The sequence below is a fragment of the Dromiciops gliroides genome, chromosome 4 (assembly GCF_019393635.1).
Source record: "Dromiciops gliroides isolate mDroGli1 chromosome 4, mDroGli1.pri, whole genome shotgun sequence".
NCBI lineage: Eukaryota > Metazoa > Chordata > Mammalia > Microbiotheria > Microbiotheriidae > Dromiciops > Dromiciops gliroides.
Genome location: NC_057864.1, coordinates 228717851 through 228734191, shown reverse-complemented (window position 1 = coordinate 228734191; position 16341 = coordinate 228717851). Strand labels below are relative to the sequence as shown.

Below are 16341 nucleotides of genomic sequence, written 5' to 3'. Positions count from 1 at the left end.
AAAAAATGCTCTAAATTATTATTGATTAGAGAAATGCAAATTAAAACAACTGTGAGGGTTAGGTAGGTGGCGCAGTGGATAGTGCACCGCCCTGGAGTCAGGAGGACCTGAGTTCAAATCTGGCCTCAGACACTTGACTGGGCAAGTCACTTAACCCTAATTGCCTCACCAAAAAAACCAAAACGAAAACCAAACCCAACTGTGAGGTACCACATGTTGGAGGGGATGTGGGAAAACTGGGACATTCTAACCATTCTAGAGAACAATTTGGAATTATGCACAAAGGACTATAAAACTACATAACCTTTGTCCAGCAATACTACCACTAATTCTATATTTCAGAGATTAAAAAAAAAGGTCAAAGGACCTATGTGCCCCAAAATATTCAAAGCACCTCTCTTCTGGTGCCTAAGAATTAGAAATTGAGGGGCTATACATCAACTGGAGAATGGCTGAACAAATTGTGTATGATTGTAATAGAATACTATTGCAATGGAATACTGTAGTCCAGCAGGATATTTTCAGAAAAACCTGAAGAGACTTAGATGAATTGTGTAATGAGCAGAACCAGGAAAACCTTGTACATAGTAACAGCAATGCTGTATGATGGTCATACTTAGCTATTCTCAGCAATACAATGATGCAAAGGACTCATGATGAAAAATGCTATTCACCACCAGAGAAAGAAGTGATGGAGTTTGACTGCTGGTCAAATCACACTATTTTTCACTTTATTTTTTCCATGTTTTCTTTTTTTGGGGGAGTGGGGTGTGGGAGTAGGAAGGTTCTGTGTTTTCTTTCACAACAAGACTAATATAAAAATATCTTGATAGATAGTGAAGTGAATAGAACCAGGAGAACATTATATACAGTATCAGCAATATTGTTTGATGAAGAATTGTGAATGACTTAGCCATTCTCAACAATACAATGATCCCAGACAATCCCACAGGCCTAGTGATGAAGCATACTATCCACCTCCAGAGAAAGAACTAATATTGATTGAACATAGACTGAAGCATGCTATTTTTCATTTTCTTTCTTTCATTTTTCTTCTTTTCTTCAGGTCTTCTTATATAAAATGACTAATATGGAAATGTTTTACATAATTGCACTGTATAACCTATATCTGGTTGTTTACCATCTCAGGGAGGAAGGAGTAGAGGGAGGGAAGGAGTGATAGAAGTTAGAATTCAAAACTTTAAATAAAAATGTTTATTAAAAATAAAAGATGAATCTCATCAGAGTGGACTCAAGGAGAGAATAACACACACACACAATTGGGAGGAATAATCTATTTAACCCTACAGGAAAGTAAGAGGGGAAGAGGATAAGGAGGGAAGAGTAAATGAAGGGAGGGTAGAGCAGGGGAGGGGGCAGTCAGTAGCAAAACACTTTTGAGGAGGAATAGGCCAAAAGAAGAAAGAAAATAGAGTAAATATCATTGGAAGGGAATGGGATGGAGGGAAATAGTTATGATGATTGACTACAATGTCAAAACATATGGTACCAGGGGCAGCTAGGTGGCGCAGTGGATAGAGCACTGGCCCTGGAGTCAGGAGTACCTGAGTTCAAATCCAGCCTCAGACACTTAACACTTACTAGCTGTGTGACCCTGGGCAAGTCACTTAACCCCAGTTGCCTCACCAAAAAACAAAAACAAAACATATGGTACCTACTCTTTTGGGCTATTGTGAAGAAAATTTTCTGTCAAGTTCAAGGTGCTATATAAAAATTATGATGAACAGGATATTATCAGAAAACCCTGGAAAGACCCACATGAACTGAAGCAGAGAGAAATGTACTGTATACAAAATAACAGCATTAATGTAAGATGATCTGCTGGGAAGCACGTGGTTATTTTCAGCAAGGCAATGATCCAATATAACTCTGAAGAACTTACGAAAATTGCAATATACCTACAAAGAAAGAACTGATGGTATCTGAAAACAGACTGAAACACATTTCTTTTTTCGGCAATTCCTTAATCTGAAGTTTTGTTTTTATCTATATTCTCTCACAACCTAGCCAATATAGAGTTGTTTTCCATGATTACTCATGTATAATTTATATTGAATTGCTTGAGTTCTTGGGGTGGGGGTGGGAAGGGAAGGGAAGGGAGGAAGAGAAATTGGAACACAACGTTTTTTTAAAAATTGATGTCAAAATTTGCTTTTACATGTAATTTGGAAAATAAAATTCTATAATGAAAAAAAAAAAAAAGGATGGGGGCAGCTAGGTGGTACAGAGGATAAAGCACTGGCCCTGGATTCAGGAGGACCTGAGTTCAAATTTGGCCTCAGACACTTGACACTTACTAGCTGTGTGACCCTGGGCAAGTCACTTAACCCTCATTGCCACACAAAAAAAAGTAAAAATAAAAAAATAAAACCTTAAAAATAAAGGAAAAGAAAAAAAGAAATATCTTATGACCTATATCAAATTGCTTACCATTTCAGGGAGGGGATTGGAAAGAGAGGGAGGGAGTAAAAGAATTTGGAATACAAAATTTTAGAAAGTAAATATTAAAAATTGTTTTATATGTAATTAATAAAAATAAAATATTTTAAAATATGTAAGATCCATATATAAATACATTTGAATTTTCCAATTTTTTTTAGCCTAGAGAAAGCACACTGAGAAAATGAAAATTCTCTCAAGAGAAGAATTAATTATAAATGGGAGGTTGAATTCTTGTAGGATGCACCTATTCTCAATTTAGGTAATTTAGTCTCTACACAGAGACTTGCTTGTGCCACTTTAGAGGTTGAGTGACTTGTCCAAGTTCTCACAGCTCAATGTGTCAGATATGACATGAAGCTAAAGTTTCCTGGCTACTGGGCCCCTCATAGTCTATTAGGATTTTAGAGCTGGAAGGTCCGCCTTGTCATGAAAGAGATAAGGAAGCTCACAGCCAGAATATTGCTTTGAACAAAGTCAGTCCATAAAGTAGTTGTAGAGTTTGACTTGGATCTGAGGTCATTGTTTTTTGTTACTTAAACAAAAGCTACTTCCCCAAGATACAAGAGAGTGTTGGTGCTGAATAGCTGTTATTCAGTCAGCAAAATAAAAATGGCATGATTATCTGAAAGTAATTATAAATTAATTTGAGCACTGCAATGGACATCAGCATTCATTTTGTTGAAGACCTCCGAGGGGACTTAACCCAGTACCTTTTGAAGTAACCCATTATTCTTTGAACCACTCCAATTGTTAGGATTTTTGTTTGCAGATTTACTTGGCAGAATCTCTTTAATTGTTCTTGACTCTGTGCTCTGTGGCTAATCCCTCTTCAGTATGATAGTCCTTGAGATATTGAAGGTAGCCATCTTGTTTCCCTGTGAGTTTTCTTTTCTGTAGCCAAAATGTATACATTTCTTTCAACTAATCCTCATATGACATAGACTCAAGGCCTTTTCCAGCCAGTCCTCTTGGTCACTTTCTAGGTTGTTAGTGTTATTCATAAACTATGTCCCCTAGAGCTATTTACAGTACTCCAGATGAAGTCTGATGAGAGCAGAGTACGGTGGAACTATGCCTCCTTACTTATTTTAAGTTATGCCTCTCTTCATGCAGCCCAAGATGACATTACGTTTTTTGGCTATTGTGTGTCAGGCACTGTGCTAAGTGCTTTATAAATATTATCTCATTTCATGTTCACAGTAATCCTGGAAAGTAGGATGCTATTATTAGCCTCATTTTACAGTTGATGAAACTTAGGAAAACAGGTTAAGTGATTTGCCTAAAGTCACACAGCTAGTAAATGTTTGGAGTCAGGATTTGCACTTAGGTCTTCTTTACTCTAGGCCTAATGTTGACTGTGCTGCCTTGCTTCCTCTTCTCTGTGTGTATATGTGTGTGTGTGTGTGTATGTAGATATGTACAGATATTTTATTATTTTTTTATTATTATAATATATAATAATATATTATCTATTTATTGTATTTTATTATATTCATGTGCAATAATTTGTATGGGTGTACTACAGTTGAAGCCTGGTCTCTTTAGTTTCTACTTCTTAGCCACTAAAAAAAAAAACCCTGTTAAAAATATTTTTTCTACTTAACATGTCTTTTTCTTCATTTTTTTGTTCTGTTTGGATATAGTCCTAGTAGTATTTTTAGTGCATTAGTGGTTCTGGCATTATTCACAGAATATTCACTTTGAGTGTAGAGTTCCAAATTATGTATCAAATTATACATTTTTTCTCCAAAGAATTATTGATTCTTTCTTCCATTTGTCTATACCAATTCTACCAACCTTGCATTAATATACTTGTTTTTCCTACAGACTTCCAATATCTACCTTTTGTTTGGTTTGGTTTGGTTTTTGTGGGGCAATGGGGGTTAAGTGGCCTGCCCAGGGTCACACAGCCAGTAAGTGTCAAGTGTCTGAGGCTGGATTCGAACTCAGGTCCTCCTGAATCCAGGGCCGGTGCTTTATCCACTGTGCTACCCAGCTGCTCCCTAATATCTATCATTTAAAAAAATATACTTTTTTTGGGTGGGGCAATTGGGGTTAAGTGACTTGCCCAGGGTCACACAGCTAGTAAGTGTCAAGTGTCTGAGGCCGGATTTGAACTCAGGTACTCCTGAATCCAGGGCTGGTGCTTTAGCCACTATGTCATGTAGCTGCCCCTACCATTTTCTTTTAAAAAACAACACAACTTTGCCAGTTTGATCTTGTGGTAACCTCAGTTTGCTTTTCCAGTTGTCATTTACAGACAATATCAGTTAAATGGTGCTTCAGTTCTCCATATAACAATGAAAAAATGAAATGAGCCAAGAGGGGAGGGATTTTTTTTTTTTAAACTTAGACGTTCTGATGCAGAAACAGATTTTTGAACATGATCTTTTAACTAAGAGGCAGGGGCAGTTCATAGGATCTGAGAACTCTGAATAGCAGAACAGTTTCTCTATGAAGAGTGAGAGGGAGAAGAGAGACTAATTCAGTCTACATGACACCGTGGAGGTTTGGATTAGAGAATTGAACAAAATGGGGGTAAAAAAATTATTTTGAAAAACCATCACAAAGTGACTAGGATCTCTGAACAAAGAACTGAGCTTGCCATTCAGTGAAGAAACATGAACATTTTAGGTATGCAGGTTTGGTTCATTAAAGAAAAGGCTGCTTATCTTGCACCTGGATATTATATTATTTTTAGAAGTGTATAGAGGGGCAGTTTAAATCCAGCGTCAGACACTTAACACTTACTAGCTGTGTGACCCTGGGCAATTCATTTAACCCCAATTGCCTCACTAAAAAAAAAAAAAGAAGAAGAAGCGTGTAGAGAGGACACATCTTAGGCTTAGGAGAAACCTAGACTCAAATCCAATCTTGGATATTACTCACTTTGTGATCTTTCCCTTTGCCTTAGTTTCTTCATCTATAAAATGCGGATAAGGATAGCTATAGTACCTGCTTCAAAGGGCTGTTAGGAAGGTGAAATAATATTTGGAAAGTGCTTTGCAAAATTTAAAGCTATAAAATAAATATCAAGTATTATTATTTATAATAGTTTTTGTTATTACTACCTTCTCAGGCAATCAATTTCACTTTTGTATAGCTCTAATTATAGGAAGTTATTACTTGTATTTCATCTTCATTTAACTGAAACTCCTCGACGTAGAATTACCAATGATATTAAAAAACAATTTATTTAAGATTAACAAAAAAACCATTTATTTATACACAACATAACAGAAAAGAGGAGTCTAAATGAAACTGTGAATCTCTATTTCATTCTACTTGCTTTTTAAAAAGATATATATAATAAATTATACATAGTACATTCAAAATTGTCCTGCTTGTCTGTGCTTACTTCTGAACTTCCTTTTGTTCTGTAAATTCTAAAAAGTGTTACACCTTTCCCCACTTTCAATAACGTTGTTGCTTACAGTCCAACACCTCTAACCCCTCCTCACAAAGGAAAAATGAAGAGAATAAACAAACCATGTAACCATGTAACATGTAAGCAAAGACAAATATTACTGTAAGGTAGAACAGAGTAAGGATTTATATAGCTCCTACTAAATGCCAGGCACTGTATTAAGTACTTTACAGAGTACTCATTTGGTCCTCACAACAACCCTATAAGGAAGGTGCTATTATTATCCATATTTTACAATTGAGGAAACAGAATCAAACAGAGGTTAAGTGACTTGTCCAAGGTCACACAACAAGTGTCTGAGTTTGGATGTGTACCCAGGTCTTTCCTGAGTCTAGGCCCTGGAGTCTATCTACTGTGCCACATACCTAGTTGACTCTTGCTTATCCTCTGCTGTTCCTTCCTCCCCCAGAGGAAAAAAGAAAAGAAAGCCTAAGAGGAAAAACAAACCAACCATGTAAAAAGCATAAAGAAGCAACACAGGAATGTATTTGTGTGTGTGTGTGTGTGTGTGTGTGTGTGTGTGTGTGTGTGTGTGTGTGTGTGTGTGTGTGTGTACCTTGACCCTTTCCACCTTACTTGTATGGTTATTTATCCACTCCTATTATTTGATGACTAATTGGATAACTTCTATGAAACCCAGATGATGATGTAGTTTGGAGGGGACACATATTTGAATACAAATAATTTATCCTTGTTCAATCCTTTATTACTGTTCATTTTTGTCATCTTTTTATGTTTCTCTTTACTCCTGTGCTTGAACTTCAAAGTTTCTCTGCAGCTCTGGTATTTTCATCATGAATGTTTGTTATTTTACCTAGCCTTTTACTCAATTTTTCAGGTTAAGTTATTCCAAGCTTTCCATTTTCTTTTCCTTCTAGGATATCATATTTCAAGTTCTTTACTCCTTTATAATAGTAGCTGGTCAATTGTGTGTGATCCTGACTGTGGCTTCTTAGTACTTGAATTCTTTTCTTTTTTGCAGTATTTTGGCCTTGACCTGGAAGCTCTGGATTTTGGCTTTGATGTTCTTGGGAGTTTTCATTTTGGGCTTTCTTTCAGGAGGTGCCTGGTGGATTCTTTCTTTTTCCACTTTGCTTTCTGGTTCTTAAAGTTCTGTTCAGTTTTTTTTTTTTTGAAGATTTCTTGAAATTTAATACTTAGGCTTTTTTTTTCTTCACCATGGCTTTCAAGTTTAATCCTCAATCTGTTTTCAAGGTCATTTGTTTTTATTGTGAGATACCTTACATTTTCATTTTTTCCCAACCTTTTGACTTTGTTTTAATATTTTTGTTGTTTCATGAAGTAATATGTTTTTGTTTGGTCCATTTTAAGGTTTTATACTTTTTGTTGCAAGCTGTTAATTCCCATGGCTCTCATTTATTTTCCAATTTTTTCCTCAAGCACTCTAATTTTATTGACAAGAAAATTTTTAACTCTTTTTAAAATTTTTGTCATTTCTTCTAATAGTTCTAATTGAGTGTGTGCCCAAACTGTGTCTTTCTCTGAGGTCGTGGTTGTAGTTATTTTAGAGTCATTTTTAAATTCTGCTATTGTATTTTAAGCATTCCTGGATATCTTGGTTTTTGTTTTTGATTTTTTTTAGTGAGGCAATTGGGGTTAAGTGACTTGCCCAGGGTCACACAGCTAGTAAGTGTTAAGTGTCTGAGGCCGGATTTGAACTCAGGTACTCCTGACTCCAGGGCCGGTGCTCTATCCACTGCATCATCTAGCTGCCCCGATATCTTGGAGATATAAAAATAAAAGAAAAACAAAAACAAAAGAAAAAATAAATCACTAGCATTAATGAGGATCAGGAAAGGCTTCTTATAGAAGGTAATATTTTAATTAGGAATTGAAGGTTCTAGGGAAAATAAGACATGAAAATGAGAGACAAGACAACTCTAGGCATGGGAGATATCCAGTAAAAATGCATGGAGTTGGAAGATCACTTTCTTATGTAAGGAACAGTAAAAGAAGGAAGTATTACTGAATTGCAGAGAACATAGATGGGAGGGTTAAGGTGTAGAAACACTGGAAAAGTAGGAAGGGACCAGGTCATTTGTTGTTGTTCAGTTGTTGCAGTCATGTCCAACTCTTTGTGCCACCATCTGAGTTTTCTTGGCAGGGATACTATAGTGGTTTGCCAAAAGTCAACCAGATGATTTTATTTTTTTTACATCAGATGATTTTTTAAAATTTTGTTCTGGAGGTAATAGAAAGTTTATTGAATAGTGGGATAACATAGGCAGACTTTTGCTTTAGGAAGATCAATTGACAGTCAAGTGAATGATGGATTAGAATGTGAATACACTTGAGGCCGGGAAACCAAATAGAAGGCTATTGCTAAGTATAAGATGATGAGAACCTGCACCAGGGTGGGCCTTTTGTCAGAAGAGAGATATTACAAAGGTTTCAATCAAACAGGTCTTGGCAATTGATTGCATATGGTGGGTGAGAGAGAGTGAATAGTCAAGAATGACACTTTCCCCTGTTAGCTTGTGTACTGGGAGGTTGGTGGTACTCTTGACAGTAATAGGCAAGTTTAGGAAAGGAGAAGATTGTGAGGGAAAAAAATAATGAATTTGCTTTCAGATATGTTGAGTTTAAGATGCCTACCTCCTACCTTTTTCCTTTTTCTTTTAGTTATGAATTTTTAAAAAATAAATAATAGATTTCTTCTTAAATATTTTGATAATTTTTAAAAGAAATTAATTTTTGAAGTTAAACTGGTACAGTTGTTTAAGCATTTCAACCTGGGTCCAAATATTTTACATTTATTCATGTATAAAATTTTTAGTAGGTGAATTATAGCATCCAGATCTGGAGCTGGAAGGGACCTCAGAAATGATCTAGTCCAACCCCTTAGTTTTACTAGTGAGGAAACTGAGGGAGGGAATTGACTTTCTTAGTATCATAAAAGTGATTAGAAATGCAGATGGAATTTTAACGTAGATTCTCTGATTCCAGATGAAGTGCTATTTTTAATATTAAAAACATTTTTTTAAAAAGAAGCACTACTTTAAAAAGGACCTATTTGTTGTTGTTTGTCCTTCATTATTGAAGAAAGCCATAGCATTTGGGGTGATGTCATGACTTGCACTGAATTGGATTTAAATGATGGAGAGCTGTGCTCACTCTCTCTTCCAGAGCCATCTAGTTCCAGTGGCAAGGGGTGTGTGTGTGTGTGTGTGTGTGTGTGTGTGTGTGTGTGTGTGTGTGTGTGTATCACAGGAGGACTAGAGATGGCCCCATATGTTTAAGGCATTTTGGGTTAAGTGATTTGCCCAGGGTCACACAGCTAGTAAGTGTATGAGGTGAGATTTGATCTCAGGTCCTCTTGACTCCAAGGTCAGCACTCTATCCACTGTACCACCTAGCTGCCCCAGACCTATTTGTGCAAAAATATTTATAGAAGCTCTTTTTTTTTTTTTAGTGAGGCAATTGGAGTTAAGTGACTTGTCCAGGGTCACACAGCCAGTAAGTGTTAAGTGTCTGAGGCCGGATTTGAACTCAGGTACTCCTGACTCCAGGGCCGGCGCTCTATCCACTGTGCCAGCTAGCTACCCCTAGAAGCTCTTTTTGTGGTGGCTAGGAATTGGAAATTAAAGGAATGCCCATCAGTTGGGGAAATGGCTAAACAAGCTGTGGTATATGATGGTGATGGAATATTATTGTGCTATAAGAAATGACAAGCAGTATGATTTCAGAAACAATTCTGGAAAGACTTGTATGAACTGATGTATAGTGAAGTGAGCAGATCCAGGAGAACATTGTACACAGTAACAGCAATATTGTTAGATGATTAACTGTGAATGACTTGGTTATTCTCTGCAATACAATGATTCAATAGAATCCCAAGGGACTAATGATGAAGCATACTATCCACCTCCAGAGAAAGAACTGATATTGATTGAACATAGACTGAAGCATGCTATTTTTCACTTTCTTTAATTTTTCTTCTCTTATTCAGGTTTTGTTATATAAAATAACTAATATGGAAATGTTTTACATAATTACATATGTATAACCTATATCTGATTGCTTACCACCTCAGGGAAGGGGGAAGGTAGGGGAGGGAGAGAGTGATTGTATTTTTTTTTAATAAAGTATTTTATTTATTTTTTTCCCATTACATGTAAAGATAGTTCTCAACTTTTGTTTATATAAGCTTTCCAATTTCAGATTTTTCTCCCTCCCTCCCCTCCTTTACCCTCCCCTAGATAGCAGGTAATCTGATATATATAATAACATTAAACATATTTCTGCATGTTATACGATAAAAATCAGAGCTATGAGGAAAAACCTCAAAATAGAAAAACAACAGCACCAAAAAGAAAAGAAATACTATGGTTCATTCAGCATTTATACTCTGCAGTTCTTTTTTTTTTTTTCCTGGATTTGGAGATCCTCTTCCATCATGAGTTCCCTGGAACTCTTCTGTACCATTGCATTGGTGAGAAGAATCTAGTCCATCACAGTAGATCAACACACAATGTTGATACTGTGTACAGTGTTCTTCTGGTTCTGCTCAGCCCATGCAAGACCCTCCAGGTTTCTCTGAACTTCTCCTGTTCATCATTTCTTACAGCACAATAGTATTCCATTCACAAAAGAGTTCCAGGGAACTTGTGATAGAAGAGGATCTCCAAATCCAAGGGAAAAAAAAAAAAGAACTGCGGAGTATAGATGCTGAATGAACCATACTATTTCTTTTGTTTTTGATGCTGTTGTTTTTTCTATTTTGAGGTTTTTCATCATTGCTCTGATTTTTTTCTCTTATAACATGACTAATGCAGAAATATGTTTAATGTTATTATATATATATATATATATATATATATATATATATATATATATATATATATATAACCTATATCAGATTACCTGCTGTCTAGGGGAACGGGGAGGGAGGGGAGGGAGGGAGAAAAATCTGAAATTGTAAAGCTTGTATAAACAAAAGTTGAGAACTATCTTTACATGTAATGGAAAAAAAATAAAATACTTTATTAATTAAAAAAAATAGTATTCCATTACATTCATATACCACAACTTGTCCAGCCATTCCCCAATTGATGGTCATCCCCATAGCTTCCAATTCCTTGCCACCACGTAAAGAGCAGCTATAAATATCTTTGTACATGTGGGTCCTTCTCCCCTTTCCATGATCTCTTTGGGAAAAAGACCCAAAGTGGTATTGCTGGGTCAAAGGGTATGCACAGCTTCACAGCCCTTTGGGCATAATTCCAAATTGCTCTCCAGAATGGTTGGATCAGTTCACAGCTCCACCAACAATGCATTAGTGTTCCAATTTTTCCACAGCTTCTCCATTTATTATTTTCCTTTTTTGTCATTTTAGCCAATCTGATAGGTGTCAGGGTGGTACCTCAGAGTTGTTTTTATTTGCATCTCTCTAATCATTAGAGATTTAGAGCATTTTTTCATATGGGAATAGATAGGTTTGATTTCTTCATCAGAAAACTGCCTGTTCATATCCTTTGACCATTTCTCAATTGGGGAATGCCTTGGATTCTTATAAATTTGATTTAGTTCCCTATATATTTTAGAAATGAGGCCTTTATCAGAAGTACTGGCCATAAAAATTGTTTTCCAGCTTTCTGCCTCCCTTCTAATCTTGGATGCATTGCTTCTGTTTGTACAAAAAATTTTTAATTTAATGTAATCAAAATAATCCATTTTGCATTTTATAATATTCTCTATCTCTTGTTTGGTCATAAACTGTTTTCCTTTCCAAAGATCTGAAAGGTAGACTATTCCTTTCTCTCCTAATTTACCTATGGTATCACCTCTTATGTCTAAATCATGTATCCATTTTGACCTTATTTTAGTATAAGGTGTAAGATCTATGCCTAATTTCTGCCAGTTTTCCCAGTAGTTTTTGTCAAATACTGAATTCCTATCCCAGAAGCTGGAGTCTTTGGGTTTATCAAACACTACATTACTAGTTTCTTTTACTACTGTGTTTCCTGTGCCTAACCTATTCCATTGATCCTCCACTCTATTTTTTAGCCGGTACCAGATAGTTTTGATGACTGCTGCTTTATAGTAAAGCTCCAGGTTTGGTACCACTAACCCACCTTCCTGTGCATTTTTTTTTTCATTTATTTCCCTGGATATTCTTGATTTTTTGTTTTTCCAGATGAATTTTGTTATTATTTTTTCTAGCTCTATAAAATAATTTTTAGGTATGGGACTGAATAAGTAAATTAATTTAGGTGGAATTTTCATTTTTACTATATTAGCACTGCCTATCCATGAGCAATTGATATCTTTCCAATTATTTAGATCTGATTTGATTTGTGTGAAGAGTGTTTGGTAGTTGTGTTCATAGAGTTCCTGGGTTTGTCTTGGCAAGTAGACTCCCAAATATTTTATATTATCTTCCGTTACTTTAACTGGAATTTCTCTTTCTATCTCTTGCTGCTGGACTTTGTTGGTCATGTATAGAAATGCTGATGATTTATGTGGATTTATTTTATATCCTGCTACTTTGCTAAAGTTGTTAATTGTTTCAAGTAATTTTGGGGAACTCAAAATTTTAAATAAAAATGTTTATTAAAAGATGCTACTGGGGCAGCTAGGTGGTGCAGTGGATAGAGCACTGGCCCTGGAGTCAGGAGTACCTGAGTTCAAATCCAGCCTCAGACACTTAACACTTACTAGCTGTGTGACCCTGGGCAAGTCACTTAACACCAATTGCCTCACTAAAAAAAAAAAAACACAAAACAAACAAACAAAAAGATGCTACTCTAATATGCATATACTAATTACAGATTTTTTTTAGGGTACTTTTCCTCATGGAATTGACATTTTGACTACAGCTGACTATTTTGCTGTTGGTAACCGATCTAATTGCTTCCTTAATATAAGGTAAGTTTATACAATTTTCATTTAAAAATATAAAATAATTTTGTTTGTGAATTAATTGGTCAAAATAACTTTCTAACTTAGTCTTTTCCAGCACATTAATGATTACATAAGAGATAATGGGGAATGTACTTGAGGGAGGGTTGTTTTAATTTCCAAATGGAGGAGAAACACCCTTTTATGAACATGTACAGTAAAGACAGACAAATTCCTTATTGGCCCTGTTTAAAAAAAAAAGTTCTCATTCTGTACTTTGATTCTTTCATCTCTTTTTTGGAGATTCCAATCCCATGGCTTGTCATTAATCTGCTGAATTTCTGCTTGGTCGTTGTGTAGCTCAAAGTTCAAAAGTCTTTGAGAGTTCTTTGTCTTACCAATATTATTTTCATTGTGTATATTTTTTTCTGGTTCTATTCACTTCAGTCTTTATCAATTTATGTAAGTCTTCCCAGGCTTCTCTGAAACCATGTTCTTCAACATTTCTTCCAGCACAATACTATTCCTTCACATTTATGTACTGTAACTTGTTTAGCCATTCTCTAGATGATGCATACCCCTTTTATTTTTATTTCTTTGCCACCTCAGAAAGAGCTATAAATATTTTTATATACTTATTTAGAGTTTATTTTATTTGAGACTAATCCCTTCTCCAATTACCCTCCCTTTAACTTTCTCTTTTCTCTTTTGAGAAGAAATACTCTTTATTGAGTAAAAAGCTTTTCTATACTTAACTCTGTGTGTGTGTGTGTGTGTGTGTGTGTGTGTTTGTGTGTTCATGGAAATGGTGTAGGTGCATATACACATGCTTTTACACCTATTTGTCCCACTCCTGACCAGTTCAGATGAGAATGAGGTTCAGATTTCAACTACTTTGTCATCACATCTTTGTTGGTATGGACTTCTCCTTCCTCACCCTGATTATGTTAGATAATTTTCCCTTGACCTTCCTCTCCCTTTCTTCTCTTAGCGTATGCCTCTTCCTCTTCCTTTCCATTTTTCTATTATAATCAGCAAGATATCACAGAATCATTTGAAGATCTTCTGTCTAAATCAGACTTCTGTATGACTTGTAATGATAGAGTTTGGAGGGGACACATGCATCATTTCCCCATATTAGAATGTAAGCAGTTTTCCTTGTTTAGTCCCTTGTCCATTCTTGTTTACCTTTTTCTATTTTTCCTGACCCCTTTGTTTGTACTTTGTTGTTTCTATGCCGCTTTGGTATTTTTATCAGGAATGGCTGGAAATCTACTATTTCATTAAAGGTCCATTTTTTTTTCTCCTGTTATATTATACTTAGTTTGGGTAAGTTGTTCTTAGTTGTTAGCCTATATTCCCTTGCCTTCTGGAATACCATATTCAAAACTCTCCATTCCTTTATATGTCAAATTGTGTGTTTTTCTTACTGTGTCTCTTCGTTATTTGAATTCTTTCTTTCTGGCTGCATGCAGTGCTTCTCTTTGGGGACTTGGAAACTTTGGATTTGGCCATTTTCGTTTGTGAGTTTCTTTACAGGGTGTTTGATGTATTCTTTCTTTTCTACTTTACCCTTTGATTCTAAGACATCTAGGTAGTGTTTTTTTTTGTGATTTTTTTTTTTTATGTTACCTTGAATCTTTTTTTTTGTCAAGGTTTTCACTGATTCTTAAAAGATCTTTCTTCCATCTATTTTCTTCATCAGTTCTTTTTACCATCAGATATCTTTAATTTAATTTAATTTTTTAGTCTTTTGACTTAGAACATTTTTTCATATGATTTCTTCTAAAAACTGTTTATTCTATCCTTTGACCATTTTTCAATTAGAGAATTACTCTCATCTTTATAAATTTGACTCAGTTTCTTATATATTTGGGAAATGTGGTTTTCATCAGAGAAATTTGCTATAAGATTTCCTCCCACTTTCCCACTTTTCTTCTAATTTTGGTTGGTTTTGTTTTTGCAAAATTTTAAAATTTCATGTAATCAGAATTATCCATTTTATTTCCTGTGACCTTCTCTGTCTCTTGTTTTGTCATAAATTCTTCTTTTATCCATAGATTTAAAAGGGTAAAATTTGCTTATGTTATAACCCTTTATGTCTAAGTCATGTAACCATTTTGACTATATCTTGGTATATGGTGTGCAGTGTTGGCCTATATATGATTTTTACCAAACTGCTTTCTAGTTTTCCCTGTAATTTTTTTGAGAAAAAGTCAGTTTTTGCCCCTCCCTAAAGCTTAGATCTTTGGGATTATCAAATACTAGATTATTATGGTAATTTACTGCTATGTATTGTGTAACTAATCTGTTCCACTGATCTACTCCATTTGTTAGCCAATACCAGATTATTTTGATGATTATTACTTTCTAATATAGTTTGAAATCTGATACTATTAGGCAACCTTCACTTTTTCTGTTGATTCCCTTTGTATTCTTGCCCTTTTCTTCTCTACGTTTATTTTGTTTTTTTATGCCATTATAAAAAAAATTCTTTGGAAATTTAATTGGTATAGTACTGAATAAGTAAATTAATCTTGGTATCCTACCCATGAGCAATTAAGATTTCTCCACTTCTTTAAATCTATCTTTATTTGTGTGAAAAAACATTTTGTAAATGTGTTCCTAGGGTTGTCTTGGCAGGTAGACTCAAATATTTTATATTGTCTGCAGTTAATTTAAATGGAATTTCTCTTTTTCTTGTTGTTGTGGTTGTTTTTTAAGTGATGTAGATAGCTTGATGATTTAGATTTATTTTATATCCTGCCACTTTGCTAAAGATGGTAATGGTTTCAATTAGGTTTGTTTTTTTGTTTTTTTCTTGGTTGCTTCTCTAGGATTTTCTAAGTATGCCATCATAGCATCTGCAAAAAATGATAGTTTTGTTTTCTTATTGCCTATTATAATTCCTTCAATTTCTTTTTCTTACCTTATTACTAGAGCTACCATTTTGAGAATAATATTGAATAATAGTGTTGATAAAGGATATCTGTTCTCTCCCTGATTTTATGGGGAAGGCTTCTAGTTTAGTTATCTAGTTTACTATGGACAATACTCTTGATTTTAGATAAATACTACTTATTTTAAAGGAAAGCTCCATTTATTCATATCTTTCTAGTGTTCTTAATAGGATGACTGTTTTTATTTTGTCAAAAGATTTTTCTGCAAGTAATGACATAATTGTATGATTTTTGTTATTGATATAGCCAATTATGCCAAAAGTTTTCCTAATAATAGACCAGCCCAGTATGCTTGGTATAAATCCCATCTGGGCATAGTGTATGATTTTTGTAATAATTGTTATAATGTCCTTGCTTGTGTTTTATTTAAAATTTTTGCATCAACATTCATTAGGGAAATTGTTCTATAGTATCTTTCTCTGTTTTTGTCCTGATTTAAGAATCAAACCATTTTTGTGTTATAAAAAGAAATTCATAGGATTTCTTATTTATTAATTTTTGAAAACAGTTTATATAGAATTGGATTTAATTGTTCTTTAAATGTTTGATATAATTAATTCTACATCCATTTAGTCCTGGGGATTTTTTTTTTAAAGGAGCTCATTTATGGCTTGTTCAATTTCTTTTTCT

General features: G+C 34.7%; 1 protein-coding gene across 1 annotated transcript in view; it reads left to right on the top strand.

Annotated features, from left to right (window-relative positions):
* The window catches only part of TBCD (tubulin folding cofactor D), a 448209-nt gene that overhangs the window by 249202 nt on the left and 182666 nt on the right, over positions 1 to 16341 (top strand). The window contains 1 exon segment of the mRNA XM_044001676.1: positions 12693 to 12778. Coding sequence (XP_043857611.1) covers positions 12693 to 12778 — 86 coding nt within the window.